Here is a 16,210-nt window from a genome sequence, read left to right on the forward strand (position 1 = left end):
CTGTGGCAAATGGAGGTTCCCAGGCTAGGGGTCCAGTTGGAGCTGCAGCTGCTGGCCTGTACCACAGCCACAGCAACACCAGATCTGAGCCACACCTGCCACCTACACCACAGCTCATGGCAACATCAGATCCTTAACCCATTGAGTGAGGCCAGGGATTGAACCCGCATCCTCATGAATGCTAGTCAGGTTTGTTACCACTGAGCCACAATAGGAACTCCAGCAGTCTGGTTTTTAATCCAGCATACAAAGATGTGTATTGCATCTTTGCACAATGGTGAGAATTTTGAAGTCACTCTGAATCTCCACCAGAGGCGAATGGTTAAATGAATTATGTCGGTACCTCTATGGTAGCCTCCATACGTAGGCTATGGAGCAGCTGTTAGAAAGAATAAAAGAGGTTCTCATGAATGACATAGAAAGATCTTGGAGTTAATTGGAAAAAGCGGTGTTATAATTTGAGCCTACTTTTATAAAAACAGAAGTCTGAATGAGTGTTTAAATGTACAGAAAAAGATCTGGAAGGGAGCCAGCCAAACCTAAAAGTGGTACTTTGGAAACGGGAGCAGAAATGCTGCTGATGAAGGGAGACTTTACATGATAAGGTTTTTTAGATTGTATTTTATAATGGAGTTCCCTTGTGGCACCGCATGTTAAGGATCAGGTGTTGTCGCTGCTGTGGCATGGGTTTGATCCCTGACCCGGGAACTTCCACATGCTGTGGGCACGGCCACGAGGAAAAAAAAAAGCATAAATTTTATTTGATATTGAAAATAAATTGGGAAAAAGAAAAGTACTCTGCTATGTATTTTTTCAGTAGTAAATAGGAATGTGTTTCCAGTTTGGGCATTTTAAATTTAGATTTGCTGTTTTGAGACCCCCCCCAAAACAATCATGGGTTATTAACTGGAATGAATTTTCTTTTCCTGGGGCCAAGATTCTCAAAAAAGGTAAAAGTTGATCTGCAGTTTTGATTATGTAGGGCTTTGTGCTAAAACAAATGTTTGTATTTTTCTTTGCAATTAAAGGTAGGAATGGAGCTCCCATTGTGGCTCAGAGGGTTACAAACCCAACTAGCATCTGTGAGGATGCAGGTTCCATCCCTGGCCTTGCTCAGCGGGTAAAAGCATCTGGCGTGGCTGTGGCTGTGGCCGGCAGCTGCAGCTCCACTTCGACCCCTAGTCTGGGACCTTATGTATGCCACAGGTGTGGTCCTAAAAAGCAAAAAAAAAGACAGACGTTTGTTGATTCAGTTTACTTGGAAATTATATTTTATTTGCTGTGGAATTTGCTGTGGAATTTTATGTTCATTGTATTTCCTGTGGTATCTTATATGTAATATAAACTCTTCAAGTGTTTTTTTTTTTTTTCAAAAATTCATATTTCTAGCCCCAAAACAAAGATGGTATGTAACATTTAGACTGGAAAGCTTTACAGTTGATTTTGGTGGGGTTTTTGTCCCCATAGATGGTACAAAATTGTATCTTCATTTCAAAAGGGTTATAATTCTACCTACAAAGATATATTTTAAATGTTAGGCTTAAAAATATATATGTACATAAACAATATCTGACATATAAAAATATTTTTAGTTATCAATTCTTCAAAATGCTGATGGAAACTTTTCAAAAATTGACTCTTTGTGTAAATCAACTGTACTCCAATGGAAAAAAAAAAAAAAATTTAGGGAGAGCCCGTCATGGCTCGGTGGTTAACACACCCGACTAGTATCTTTGAGGACACGGGTTCAGTCCCTGGCCTCGCTCAGTGGACTAAGGATCTGGCGTTGCCGCGAACTGTGGTGTAGGTCGCAGACTCAGTTCAGATCATGCATTGCTGTGGCTGTGGTGTAGGCCAGCGGCTACAGCTCCAATTTGACCCCAAGCCTGGGAACCTCCATGTGCTGAGGGTGCAGCCCTAAAAAGCCAAAAATAATAAAGTAAAAATTTTAAAAATAAAGGTACTAAAAATTATTTTAAAAAATAATAAAATTTAAAAAATTAACGCTTTGCTAGGCCAGCTTCAAATCTAATATTTAATTGAAATATCCTAAGACTTGGTGAAGTTTAGTAACTACATAAAGTTCCCTGAGTCATAGAATTATCTATTAGGAAACACAAGTCAATAAAGATTTTTGTCACAATTAAAATATAAAATGCATTCTTAGAAGTATGTTTACTTAAAAAAATATCTGATTCTTGGAATTCCCGTTGTTGCGCAGTGGAAACAAATCCTACTGTATCCATGAGGATGAGGGTTCGATCCGCTCAGTGGGTCTGGGATCTGGCATAGCTATGAGCTGTGATGTAGGTCGCAGACTTGGCTTGGATCCTGTGTGGCTGTGGTCTAGGCCAGTGTCTACAGCTCCTGTTCGACCCCTGGCCTGGAAACTTCCATATGCCGTGGGTGCCGCCCTAAAAACCAAAAAAAAAAAAGGAAAAAGAGAAAAAGTGGCTCTCAAGTATAGAAACTCCAGAATATTGATAAAACAGCTTTTTTAAAATTAAGCTAATGTTTTTGATATGAAAATCCTCTAGTAGGGCAATTTTTGGGTACTCAGTTACCACCCTGGCAGAATCCATCTTGTGTTCGCAAAGTGTCCCCCAGCCTCAGGTTTTGGGCCCAGGCCAAAGCAAGTGAGAGGGTTTCTGCCTTCTTGAAAGCATCTGCTCCAAAGTAGATCACGACAGCCCTAACTGCTGTCTTCGTATCATCTTAAGGCCGGGAAGAACCCAACCTAAAGACGACAGTGTGCCCGGTGGTGGGATAAATTGCTTTGGCTCCAGAAAGTGTAAGTGAATGTCTAGCACAGAGTAGACAGGAGAATCTTTGTGAAATACTGTCTGAAGTTTCAGCAGAGATGAGGTTTTCAGGAAGGAGCCTCGTAGTTTTCCATCGTTGATATCAGAAGCGTGCTGCTCCACACTGGTGACCTCGTCGCCTTGCAACCAGCTCGTTTGCTCTAAACGGTAGAATCGCAGATGTCACCAGCGGGAACCATTTTGGCATCTCATCCTTCATCGACCAGAATGAAGGGGGTTGTCTTGTTAGCAAATATCGAAGGAGTAAGTTGATTACTCTCAGTTGATATCCAGAATAAATGTATAAGCCTCCTTGCTTCTCAGAGAATGCAAGCGGAATAAAACAATTAGAATCAGCACAAGTGAAAAGCAGTAGTACCCATCCAGTAGCCACTTGCCAGACTCCGTTAACCAGCAGACGTGCTGAGCTGTTCGGGCCAGGGCCAAACACAGAGTGCGCAGACTCAGTGAAAAGCGCAGTGTTCTTAGCAGCTCTAGCTAGGTGATAATTTTTCTTATCTTTTTTTTTTTTTTAAGGAAAAACTACTTTTCACTCTTTTATGACCACCGCTGTGTGAATAATGTGGCATTTTAAAGTGAGTATAGTGCCATGGGAAAAGGCAGGCAGGTTCCAGATCTTGGCTGTCACTCATTAGCCTGTGACCTTGGACAAAACACCTCTTTTATAAGACTTACAGTGTCAGATATGTTTCAGTTTTCTTTATATTTAAAGAATATCAGAAGCAGTTGCTTTAATATCATTGGAAATTATGCTTTCTTTACTATAGTACTCCTTATAGGCAGGAACTATTTCTTTGCTTGCTGTAGTTCCTGGTATGTGACGTGAACTCAGTGGAGAAAATGCCACTCACCTCCCAGGGTGTTGTGACAATTAGTGAAAATATTTGTAACATAGCTACTTGGGAGCAAGAAAGAAGCGGTATGAAGATTAGTCGTTGTCTTCTTCTTCTTTGTTATTTTAGGGTTGCACTCATGACATATGCAAATTCCCAGGCTTGGGGTCAGATAGGAACTGTAGCTGGCCATAGCCACAGCCACAGCCATGCCAGATCTGAGCTGAGACTGCATCACAGCTCACGGCAACCCCAGATCCTTAAGCCACTCAGCAAGGCCAAGGATCAAACCCACCTCATGGATACTAGTTGGGTTTGTTACTGCTGAGCCACAAGGGAGACTCCAAGATCATGAGTCTTCTTATAAATAATTAAATTGTTAGTATAACAGAGATTTTCGAACTTTAGTATGCATAAGAAAAAGCTTAAGAACTTATTTTATTTTTTTTGCCTTTTGTCTTTTTAGGGCTGCACTTGCCGCATTTGGAGGTTCCCAGGCTAGGGGTTGAATAGGAGCTGTAGCTGCCAGCCTACGCCACAGCCACAGCAACAAGGGATCCAAGCTGTGTCTGAGATGTACACCCCAGCTCACAGCAACGCCGCATCCTTAACCCACTGAGCAAGGCCAGGGATTGAACCTGCAACCTCATGGTTACTAGTTGGATTCATTTCCGCTGTGCCAGGACGGGAACTCCTGTCTGCTCATCTGTTGATGGACATTTGGCTTGTTTTCAGTTTTGAACTCTTGCACATAACCCTGGCTATGAACATTTGTGATACAAGTGTTTGTGTGGATACATTCCACATTAAATCTGCAAGATTTCATGCCACTGTTAATACTTTTTTCCTTCTGTTTTGGTTGCAGAAGGTTATAGGGTGGTACAGATTCCGGCGGAACACACAGCAGCAGATGTCATACAGGGAGCAGGTCATCCACAAGCAGCTCACCCGCATCCTGGGGGTGCCCGACCTCGTCTTCCTTCTCTTCAGCTTCATCTCCACCGCCAACAATTCCACTCATGCTTTAGAATATGTTCTCTTTAGACCAAATCGAAGGTACAAAAAAAAAAAAAAGCATTCCCACCAGCCCCCATAACTAGGAAAGATGTTGATCCAGATAATTGAGATTTAGGACTTTGGAAATGTGCATTGTATAGCATCTGCAAAAAAAAGTGTTTATAATTCTCATTTAGCTAGTTGTCTTTGTTTTTAGAGAAGGTATTTTCCTGTCAGTTAGTTATATAAATTAAACTTGTTTTTGTATCAAGAAGTATTAGCAGGATGGTAATTATGCATCAGTTCTTATAGGAATAAGCACCTGGAAATCATCATCGCTTCGCCATAATCCATTCTATACAAGTACAGTTTCTTGCACTGGCAGCTGATTGTAATTTTCAAACATGGACTTCAAAGACAGAACTGCAAAATTGATCCACCTACTGGTTAAGGAGGGTTTTGCATTGTGAACTTATTAAAAAAAAAAAAAAAAAAATCATGTGATCATGGTGTCCCTCCAGAACTTCACAGGTAGTAGGAGAAATTAAATCGACATCAGTGGAAACAATCACTGTTAAATAGCCACCTGCAAGAGTTCATTCCTTAATCGTAGGTTCTTGAGCACTTCAGACCTCCTCAGCACTGTCGGTTGCTGTGGAAGTGCGAAAGGTGCATCAGACATGATCCTGCCCTCAAGGAGTTTACAGTAGCCTTTCTCCTTTAAGAGAAGGGGGAAGCTTCCAGTTCCCGGGTCCCTGGGTCGTCTGTGGACGGAAGGGCTCTGTGAGACCTCCTGTCAGTCCCCAGCGCAGAGACTCGGGCCTCTGTCGCCCAGATGTATGCTTCGAGTAGAGCAGCGCTTTCAACGTGACCTCTCTCCGTCCTCCCACAGGTATAATCAAAGGATATCCCTTGCTATTCCCAATCTAGGCAATACTAGCCAGCAAGAGTATAAAGTGTCTTCAGTGCCAAATACTTCTCAGAGTTATGCCAAAGTTATTAAAGAACATGGGTAAGTTGAAAGGTAAAATGAATGTATCTTCCTTTCTTTTGTTAACAGTTTTTAAAAGTTTTATGGAGAAGTGTGAACTCGTTTGCTATGAATAACACTGAAAAATGCGGTAAGGGAGTTCCCGTCGTGGCGCAGTGGTTAATGAGCCCGACTAACATCCTCGAGGACTCAGGTTCAATCCCTGTCCTCACTCAGTGAGTTAAGGATCCGGCGTTGCCATGAGCTGTGGTGTAGGTTGAAGGCGCGGCTTGGATGTGGCGTGGCTGTGGCTGTGGTGTAGGCTGGCAGCTGTAGCTCTAATTCAACCCCTAGCCTGGGAACCTCCACACGCTGTGGCGAGGCCCTAAGACAAAAGACAAAAAAAAAAATGCAGTATAAGATAATTCTCTAGACCACTGCCACTGTGTACCAAAATCTTACTCTCATCTAAAGATTGTTTACTTTTACCACAGATTTTTTCACAATTGATACAGAAGTTTGTCTTTTTTTTTGCCTTTTCTAGGGCCACTCCCATGATACATGGAGGTTCCTAGGCTATGGGTCTAATTGGAGCTGTAGCCGCCAGCCTATGCCAGAGCCAGAGCATCGCAGGATCCAAGCCATGTCTGTGACCTACACCACAGCTCACGGCAACGCCAGATCCTTAACCCACTGAGCGAGGCCAGGGATTGAACCCGCAGCCTCTTGGTTCCTAGTTGGATTTTGTTAACCACTGAGCCGTGATGGGAACTCCAAAAGTTTGGATAGCCTATGTGTATTTCCAAAGTTCTAAAAGCTAACTGTGGTCGCTAAAAATGTATAGAGTGAACTAGGAAAAATTAAACTTTTAATTACTTTTCAGTTATTTTGGTAACACAGGCCCTCTTTTCTTCCCGTCTGTAACTCTAGGGCTCTGGGCATGTTATAGACGGAACGTTGTCACCTTGGAGTTGCAGCGTTTCAGTGGTAGATTGAGGTAGAAACGATGGAAAGGTGTCTTCCCTTTCACGGAGGCTCTCATCACTGTGTGTATCTTTCTCTGTCTTCTAGTACTGACTTTTTTGACAAGGATGGAGTAATGAAAGACATCAGGGCGATTTATCAGGTTTATAATGCACTTCAGGAGAAGGTGCAGGTAACCGATTTATTTACTGGTTTTCATCTCATTTCTGTTGCCCAAATGCTTTTAATTCTACTTTAACTGTGGTTGGCTTTTGTTTTTTTTGTTTTTGTTTTTTTTTTTTTTTTGGCTGCACCCATGGCATGCGGAAGTTCCCGGGCCAGGGGTGGAATCTGAGCCACGGCTGCAACCTATGCCACAGCTGTGGCAGTGCCAGATCCTTAACCCACTGTGATACAGTGGGAACTCCAAATTCTACATTTGGAGTTACTGTTGTGGCTCAGTGGAAATGAATCCGGCTAGTAACCATGAGGTTGCAAGTTCGATCCCCGGCCTCCCTCAGTGGGTTAAGGATCCAGTGTTTCCGTCATCTGTGGTGTAGGTTGCAAACAAGGCTCGGATCCCGTGTTGCTGTGGCTGTGGCTGTGATAGCTCCCCATTCAACCCCTAGCCTGGGAACCTCCATGTGCTATGGGTGTGGCCCTAAAAAGCAAAAAAAAAAAAATTCTACATTAATTTTTAGTAATCTCACAACTGGGAGTTCCCATTGTGGCTCAGTAGTAACGAACCCACTAGTATCCCTGAGGACACAGTTGGATCCCTGGCTTCATTCAGTGGGTTAAGGATCGGGTATTGCTGTGAAGCTGTGATGTAGGTTACAAGATGAGGCTCGGATCCCAAGTTGCTCTGGCTGTGGTGTAGGCGGCAGCTGCAGCTCCAATTGGACCCTTAGCCTGGGAGCTTCCATGTGCTACACGCGCGGTCCTAAAAAGCAACATTGTCATCATCGCCGTCATCTCCCAACTGACATGCGAATTGTGGCCCCAAAGGCAGTTCATACTTTCCCCAGGTGAGACCAGGCGTGTGGAGTAGTTACTCAGGCCCGCCTCCGAAGGCCTGTCTCACTCATCGTGTGCCTGAGGTAGGGGCTCTGCAGTGCAGCGTTAAGACCACTGTTTTAAGTACTTGTGACCTCTCTAACGACAGCGTTAGCGTTTTCCCAGGGAAATGCACTCCACGTTTAAAGCAGGATTGCTAAGGACGCAGCTGTCCCGTCACTTTAAGGAGAGACAGCACCAGGAGCACCGGAACTCGGGACAGCTCTGCTTCCCGCTCACGTGGGAGGATGCAGGCGAGCCTCTTCATTCCTGGTCACTCATGCCACAAGTATTTATGGAAACGTCTCCTACAGGCCAGATCCTGAGCTAGGATCTGGCAGTGCTTTCCCACGTTCTTTTCATCATCCCAGAGTGTTCTTAGGAGTAATTTGCTCTAAAACCCTGAGAACAAAAGAGCCTTTGAGAACAGGAAGGAACGTGGTGGGGCTGAAGAAGCCCTCCCAGGCCTGGAGAAAGCCTGGCTTTGAGGAGGAAAGCCCTAAGGGATAGAGAGAGGAATGAAGGCAGCCACTGAAAAAGGAAAGCAAACTGAGTTGAGCCCCGGGCAAAGAAGAAAGCATGCGAAGGGCAGCGTCCAGGGTTTGCGCTCCAGATTAGGGTCCTGGCACATGCAGCAGCGTCAGGAACTCTGAGACGGCCTCGCTCACGGGTGACCGGCCTACTTCCCTGCCCTTTCTGGTATTTCTGCTATGGAAGGAACGTGCAGTGAAAAACAGTTTTTGGTCCTGAATTCCTGACCGTGCTCTTTTCAGACTAACAGCACTGTCTAACAGGCTTCAAAGTGACTGTTAACGTTTCACTGCCTGTTGGGTAAGGCCTGTCCTGCAAACACCAGCATCACGTCCACTGCCCTGGTAGGCGTGGTGAAATCGCACTGGTAATGGTCTCAAATGGTTACCTTTTCTTAAATCTTGACTTTGAAACAACTTTATCAGCTTTCTCTAATTATAGTTTCTGTGAAATAAATCTGCATGTTGTCTGCTTCTTTTTTTTTTTTTTTTTTTTTTTTTGTCTTTTGTCTTTTTGTTGTTGTTGTTGCTATTTCTTGGGCCGCTCCCTCGGCATATGGAGGTTCCCGGGCTAGGGGTGGAATCGGAGCTGTAGCCACCGGCCTACGCCAGAGCCACAGCAACACGGGATCCGAGCCGCGTCTGCAACCTGGGAACCCACGTCCTCACAGATACTAGTCGGGTTCATTACCACTGAGCCACAATGGGAACGCCAGGTGTCTGCTTTTTAACTCTTCCATGGGTTATAATCAATGCTGTCTTTATGAAATGCCTTGTGCTTGTATTTGAAACTAATTGTTCTTTGCTGTCATTTTCCCCTCAGGCAGTGTGTGCAGACGTAGAAAAGAGTGAGCGAGTTGTTGAATCTTGTCAGGCAGAAGTGAACAAATTAAGAAGACAAATCATTCAGAGGAAGAATGAAAAAGAACAAGAAAGAAGTGAGTTTCCTATTAATCTTACCATTCAGTATCAGAGGGATGATCAAACGAAACTGTAAACTAGGTGACTTCATCTGTACTCAGCAAGCCCCAGGTTAGGCCGTGGGGGAGGGCACCGACGTGTCTTCAGGCTTTTCCAAAAGAGAAGTGCTGTTTTTCATGGCCTCCTGCTCACATCCCCCAACTGGAAGCAAAAGAAGACCAAAGGTAGAAAGGCTGAAGCGAGTTGGAGTAAACCCCGAGAAGCGATGCGGTCTGTTTACAGTGGGTGTGATGTTTCTGGCCTGCCACACATGTGGGGACTGTGTCCTGTGTGCTTTAGAGCCTCATAAAAGAGCTACCTGAGGTTCTCTTAACTTCCTGTTTGATGCCTAGGCAGGGTCCCAACGAAGGCTTTAAATGCCTCTCTCTTGGTGGCCGTGGATTCCTGGATACCATTAAGCTAAAGAACCAGCTGATTGAATGAGAATTAGGCCCAGGATCTATTGTATTTAGTTCCAGCGTGGTAACAGACATATTTGCTATAATGCCACCAGATTTAACATTCATAAGTAAAATCTATAAAATACACGGCAAATAACATCAAGTGTAAACGAGAGAAGAGGATAACTTTTCAAATTTAATAATATTTGCAAACCAATTAAAATGTAATTTATATTTCCAGGTAAATGATGCCCGATCCATTTCTACTGTTACGTTTTTCTAAAAATAATCAGAAATGGCAGCATAGGAATGTTAATTACAACTTTGTAATTCTAAAATCTTGGAAACAACCTGTTAGAGTAGTTGAATAAACAACAGTAGAATAGTTGAATACATTTTGGTATTTCTATATAATGGAATATTGTATGGCCATTGAAGTGAATTTTTTTTTATTTTAATGATTTTAATTTTTTCCCATTAGAGCTGGTTTACGGTGTTCTGTCAATTTGCTACTGTACAGCAAGGTGACCCAGTCACACATACATATATACATCCTTTTTTCTCATATTATCAGGCTCCATCACAAGTGACTATAGATGTAGTTCCCAGTGCTACACAGCAGGATCTCATTGCTTATCCATTCCAAAGGCAAGAGTCTGCATCTATTAACCCCAAGTTACCTATCCATCCCACTCTCTCCCCCTCCCTCTTGGCAACCATGAGTCTATTCTCCAAGTCCATGATTTTCTTTTCTGTGGAAAGGTTCATTTGTGCTGTATATTAGATTCCAGATATGTGATGTCATATGGTATTTGTCTTTCTCTTTCTGACTTACTTCACTTAGTATGAGAGTCTAGTTCCATCCATGTTGCTGCAAATGGCATTATTTTGTTCTTTTTTATGACTGAGTAGTATTCCACTGTGTAAATATACTACATCTTCTTAATCCATTCAAATGTCGATGGACATTTAGGTTGTTTCCATGTCTTGGCTATTGTGAATAGTGCTGCAGTGAACATACAGGTGCATGTGTGTTTTTCAAGGAAAGTTTTGTCTGGATATATGTCCAAGAGTGGGGTTGCTGGGTCATATGGTAGTTCTATGTGTAGTTTTCTAAGGTACCTCCATACTGTTTTCCACAGTGGCTGTACCAGCTTACATTCCCACCAACAGTGCAGGAGGGTTCCCTTTTCTCCACACCCCTTCCAGTATTTGTTATTTGTGGACTTATTAATGTTGGCCATTCTGACTGGTGTGAGGTGGTATCTCATAGTTTTGATTTGCATTGCTCTAATAATCAGTGATGTTGGGCATTTTTTCATGTGCTTGTTGGCCATCTGTATTGAAGTGAATTTTTAATGACACAAGATAGTATATAATCTTTTTTTAAAATGATTTTAATTTTTTCCATTCTAGTTGGTAGTATGTAATCTTATATGAAAACACTAGGATATAAAATGATATAAACATATGGTCTTGGCTCTGTTTAAAATACACATATGCAGGAGTTCCTGTCATGGCATAGCGGAAACAAATCCAGCTAGTTATCTGTGAGGATGCTGATTCGATCCCTGGCCTCGCTCAGGGGATTGGGGATCCAGCGTGCCTGTGGTTGTAGTGTAGCTGTAGCTCCAGTTCCACCCCTAGTCTGGAAACATCCATGCACTGAGGATACAGAAAAAACATGTACACACAAACACACACAGGCTCGATAATAAAACTGGAATTCAGAAAAGTTGGGGGCCTCACAACTAAAGTTTATGTCTTTTAACCCCAAATCTGTACTCTTTTCACCAAAATTTTAACAGTGTTATCTGGATAATAGAATCGTAGGCTATTTGTTGTTGTTATTGTTCTTTTCTAAATTTTTATAAGTATGTATCATTTTAATAATATTTTTTAAATGTACTTAAAAGCAGTTTAAGGCTACAAACTCATAGATGTGGAGGTGTTTCAGTTTGACCACAATAAAAATGCAGTAAAATTATGGCCTAGTTCCTGGAAAACTAGCCACGTACCAACCTTTTTTTGCTTTCCAGGGTTTCAACCGCAGCGTATGGAAGTTCCCAGGCTAGGGGTCCAATCAGAGCTGCAGCTGCCAGTCTATACCACAGCCACAGCAACGCCAGATCCAAGCCACATTTGCAACCTACAACACAGCTTATAGCAACGCTGGATCCTTAACCTACTGAGCAGTGCCAGGGATTGAACCCGCATCCTCACAGATGTTATTTGGATTTGTTACTGCTGAGCCACAACAGGAACTCTTGACCTTTTTTTTTTTTTTTTGTCTTTTTGTCTTTTCTTGAGCCACTCTCGCGGCATGTGGAGGTTCACAGGCTAGGGGTCTAATCGGGGCTATAGCCACTGGCCTACACCAGGGCCACAGCAACTCGGGATCCAAGCCTCATCTGCGACCCACACCACAGCTTACGGCAGCGCCGGATCGTTAACCCACTGAGCAAGGGCAGGGACCAAACCCGCAACCTCATGGTTCCTAGTCGGATTCGTTAACCACTGTGCCACGACGGGAACTCTAGGAACTCTTGAACTTTTAAGAAGGAAGAGATATTGGAGTTCCTGTTGTGGCTCAGTGGTAGTGAACCCCACTACTATCTATGAGGATGTGGGTTTGATCCCTGGCCTTGCTCAGTGGGTTTAGAATCCAGCGTTGCCTTGGCTGTGCTGTAGGCTAGCAGCTGCAGCTCCGATTTGACCTCTAGCCCAGGAGCTTCCATATACCACAAATATGGCCCTAAAAAGACAAAAAAAAAAAAAAAAAAAAAAAAAAAAAGGAAGAAGAAGGAGATGTTTAAGAGCATTTGAAAAGTAGTTGTCAAGAAGTATGTTTTTTGATGTGAAGCCTGCCAAGGAAAAAAGTCACATTCAAATGACTGCCAGGTGGTGAGGACTGCTTATTTTATCCTTCTGTCCCCACAGTCTTTGAGCACGGGAAGCAACAGGTGAGGGAAGCAGCACCGGCTTTGGTTGCGTATCAGGGCCCCGCTTCCAGCAGTTCTCTTAGAGAAGTTCACTCAGCCTTTCTGCGCTCTGCTGCTTTGCCCATATAACGGAAACAGCGGGGGTAAATGATGACAATGAGACTTGCCAGGGCGGTTTTGAGGCTTAAAGGAATTGCTGTATAGAGAGACATTTTGTCAGTTATAAAGTACTGTGCAAATGTAAAACAATTAATAGTAATACTAAATTTTGCCGCTTCGTTGCAGTTTCCCAGAACAGTCAGGTTGACCATTTAGTGTATTGAAATGCAAAGCTGTGAAGATACCGAGTGTTACGATTTTCTTCCTGTTTTCACCCAGGACTGCAGCAGGCAATGCTGAGCAGGCAGATGCCATCTGAAAGTCTGGACCCAGCGTTCAGCCCTCGGCTGCCCTATCCTGGGTTTGCAGCTGAAGGTCGAAGTGCACTTGGAGACGCAGAAGCCTCTGATCCTCCTCCCCCTTATTCTGATCTTCACCCAAATAATCAAGAAAGTACTTTGAGCCACGCTCGCATGGAAACTAGTGTCTTTATGCCTCGACCTCAAGCCGTGGGCTCCTCCAGTTATGCCTCCACCAGTGCGGGACTGAAATACCCTGGAAGCGGTGGGGCGGACCCTCCTCCGCCCCGAGGAGCAGCTGGAGACAGTGCCGAGGAGTCAGACGACAGTGATTATGAGAATTTGCTTGACCCCACAGAGCCCTCTACTAGCGAATACTCACATTCGAGGGATTCTCGGCCCGTGACACATCCCGACGGGGGCTCCAGGAACACTCAGACCTCCCAGATTTAACTAAACAAAAGGAACTCTCCACCTAGCGCTGTTTTCCTCCATCGCTTGTTGAGAGAGTTTTCTTGCAGACTTACTCTGGGGGACAGCTGCTCTCTCAGGCCCCTGGTCTCCCCAAGACAGGATTCCCTGGGCCCAGAACCTATAGGAGCCTCACATCTGCGGGCCTCACCTGCAGATGCAGCGTGCAGGTTTCACGACAGAATCATTAAGATAATCAAATTGTCCTCATTCTGGTGCGATTCATGGATGTACTGGTCAATTTAGGCAAAGATAAACTTATCAACTAGCTTCTGTTCTTTAAAATAAATTGGAATTTAGAGACTAAGCACAATTAGTCTATAAATGTTCTATAAATCAAAAACTTACCTCTTGCACTATCATGCCTTGAAATTTACTTTTTTTCAAAGGGAAACTAGTTTAGCAGCAGCCTTCAAAGAACCTTCTTTCTATGATGAGCCAAATTCATCTTTGCCAGAAAAGAAATTTTGATAATTCCAAGAAGCCTGTTTGGAACAAATCAGATGTACCTTCTTTTGTCTGCATGACTTTGTGAGATCAAAAGAGAGGGCTTTGTTTCAACTTTTTTCTACTAGCCTGATATGTATTGTCACTTAAAATGGTTGCCTTTAAAAAAAAAAAAAATGTAGAAATACTAATTACCAGTAAGTGATCATCCAAATAAGTCTGTCATGAAATAAATGACTTATTTTTCTTGCGAGGAATTACAGTGACTGCTCTGTTGCACTAGCCACATTTATGGTCTGTGTCGTGGAGTCTTAAATGAAGGACACACAGCAGCGGACAACAGAAAGGAGTTATGTTCCAGGGCCGAGTTTTAGGAGGAACAGATTCCAGACCCAATGGATTTAGCGAAGTTCACACATAAGGAATATAACTCGCTTAGATCTTCTGACAAATCCTAGTGTTAGTTTTCTGTGTGGAGGAAAGACACTTCCTAAACTGTTTGGGAATCTTGGGAATAAAGATTCATTTCCAGTCTGAATAACCATCCCTTTCTTTAAGAAGTGGCCATTTGGAAGATAGCTGCGAATGTATAGAGACTTTGTGTTGGGCTGCACTTACGTGTTTATTCAATTCCTGCTTGTTTTCTGGTCTTGCCCAGAATACCTGAAACCACTAAAGACGATCTGAGCATGACAGGCTTCTGGTCTGGAAGTGGCCGGAGCACCCACCCTCCCTCACTGATGAGAGGTCAGCCCACGAAGCTAATGCTTTGGATGATAACTGCCTTTCCTTTGGACTAGTTCAGACCTGTAAGAATGAGGAAGTTGTTGAAGAGGCTTAAGATCCAGGTTCTGAAGAAAGTGGTTGGATTTTGTAGGAAGGTCGTTTACTCTCGTGTGACTGGAAGTGAAGCGCTCAAGCTGCCGTCCTTCAGCTGTCTGCTCTGTGGGGTCTCTACCTTACCCTCCAGTCTTGTTGGCCTTAGACACTCTGCCATGCAGTTGGAAATGTTGCAGCCCCCGTATCTGCACATACGTTCCCATGTTTATCAGCTCCCTTCTAGCGGCTTCAGCACCAGTGTGAATTTCCTTTTTTTTTTTTTTTTTTTCCAAGTGCCATCGCCACCTCCTCTGTTCAGATTTTGACATTCAGGAAAATATTTTTATTTTTATGCCACACCAAAACCTACAATGTATATCTGACAAAGCAGTTAAATGTGACAATAAAAACTTACTTAATCATGGTACCATCGTTTTCCTGTCTGTCTCAGCACTCACCAAGGTCTTGCTCAGTTTACTCATTCTGGCCGTTCTTAGTCGACTTCGCATGGTGTTTAAAAGGCGTGAAAACTCATCTCTATACAGGTTTGGTCAGGCTGGTTTCCAGGGAATTCTTAAGAATACAGTTTACTAAAACGTTCCTGTTGACTTCAAGGAATGTGTTGAATATCAAGTTATCGAGAGAACCGAGGATCAGTTGAGTAGAAAATTGAACCTTAGTCCCCAAAAGGCACCTTTCACATCAGAACTGTCCTTGTTTGAAGAGACTTCTCAGCCTGAAACACCCAACCATGGAGATGGTCGAGAAGTTCGTGCACTTTGCATGTCCTTGGCGTTGCAGAATCGCCTTAGAATGCGTGTCTGCTGGCTGGCTGACAGGTGCATTCTGGATTCTGTGGGGCCATTCCAGTTTAGTCCTGCATCTCTTCCAGAATCCAGGGTGACAGTCTGTGTTCAGCAGGGCTTTAAAATGTGAGTTGTAGCTTTTAGGATTCTATTGTATGTCTCCTCCAACGAATTTAGAGAAAAGAAGGCTGGATTCTCTTAACTCAGAAGTCTGGAAATGCTTAATAACGTGCAAGTGGTTTTTCTGGAAAAGGCTCAAGAGGTAAAAACAGAAACCTCATCCCCAAATATTCAAACCTTAAGAATATATATTTTTAAAATTTTAGACACAGTGGGGCAGTGACCATAACTGCTTTAATAAAAAGATTTAAATTGACCGGCTTGTGAATCCCTGTTTTAAGGAGGTCAAAAAACAGTTGGGGACTATAAAATTAAAATACAATAGAAAGAAGCAATGGTTATTAACCGTGTCCTGGGTCTGATTTGCCTCGAAGGTACGTTTCATTTCAGTTACTAAAAAATCACTCTTGCAAGGTTCTGCTTCATCCCTTCCCACAGCAAACCTTAATTCTGCTAGAGAGGGAGCCTGAAGGCAACTGGTTCCGCAAATGTGGTGCCAATAAATAATGGAAAATGTTGATTTTCCAACTTTATGATGAACAGATTTGGGAAAAGTTCTGAGATTTAACTGCCTTCTTTTTTACAGTGATTTTTGTCATGTCCTGAATAAGGTAATGGGGTCAGGACACTATCTCCACGCTGGGTCCCTCCGGGCCTGCTCTGAACTCTGGACGCT

The 16,210-nt window shown here is 43.4% G+C and overlaps 1 protein-coding gene across 2 annotated transcripts in view; it reads left to right on the plus strand.

The window, feature by feature from the left end:
• Positions 1-15,035, plus strand: part of ABRAXAS2 (abraxas 2, BRISC complex subunit) — a 32,938-nt gene extending 17,903 nt beyond the window's left edge. For both annotated transcript variants that reach the window (XM_021073619.1, XM_001929015.5), the window contains exons 7-11: positions 4,521-4,711; positions 5,544-5,663; positions 6,693-6,777; positions 8,994-9,108; positions 12,852-15,035. In XM_021073619.1, coding sequence (XP_020929278.1) covers positions 4,521-4,711; positions 5,544-5,663; positions 6,693-6,777; positions 8,994-9,108; positions 12,852-13,324 — 984 coding nt within the window. In that variant the 3' untranslated portion in view covers positions 13,325-15,035. The remainder of the gene's footprint in view (positions 1-4,520; positions 4,712-5,543; positions 5,664-6,692; positions 6,778-8,993; positions 9,109-12,851) is intronic.

The sequence above is a fragment of the Sus scrofa genome, chromosome 14 (assembly GCF_000003025.6).
Source record: "Sus scrofa isolate TJ Tabasco breed Duroc chromosome 14, Sscrofa11.1, whole genome shotgun sequence".
Taxonomy (NCBI): Eukaryota; Metazoa; Chordata; class Mammalia; order Artiodactyla; family Suidae; genus Sus; species Sus scrofa.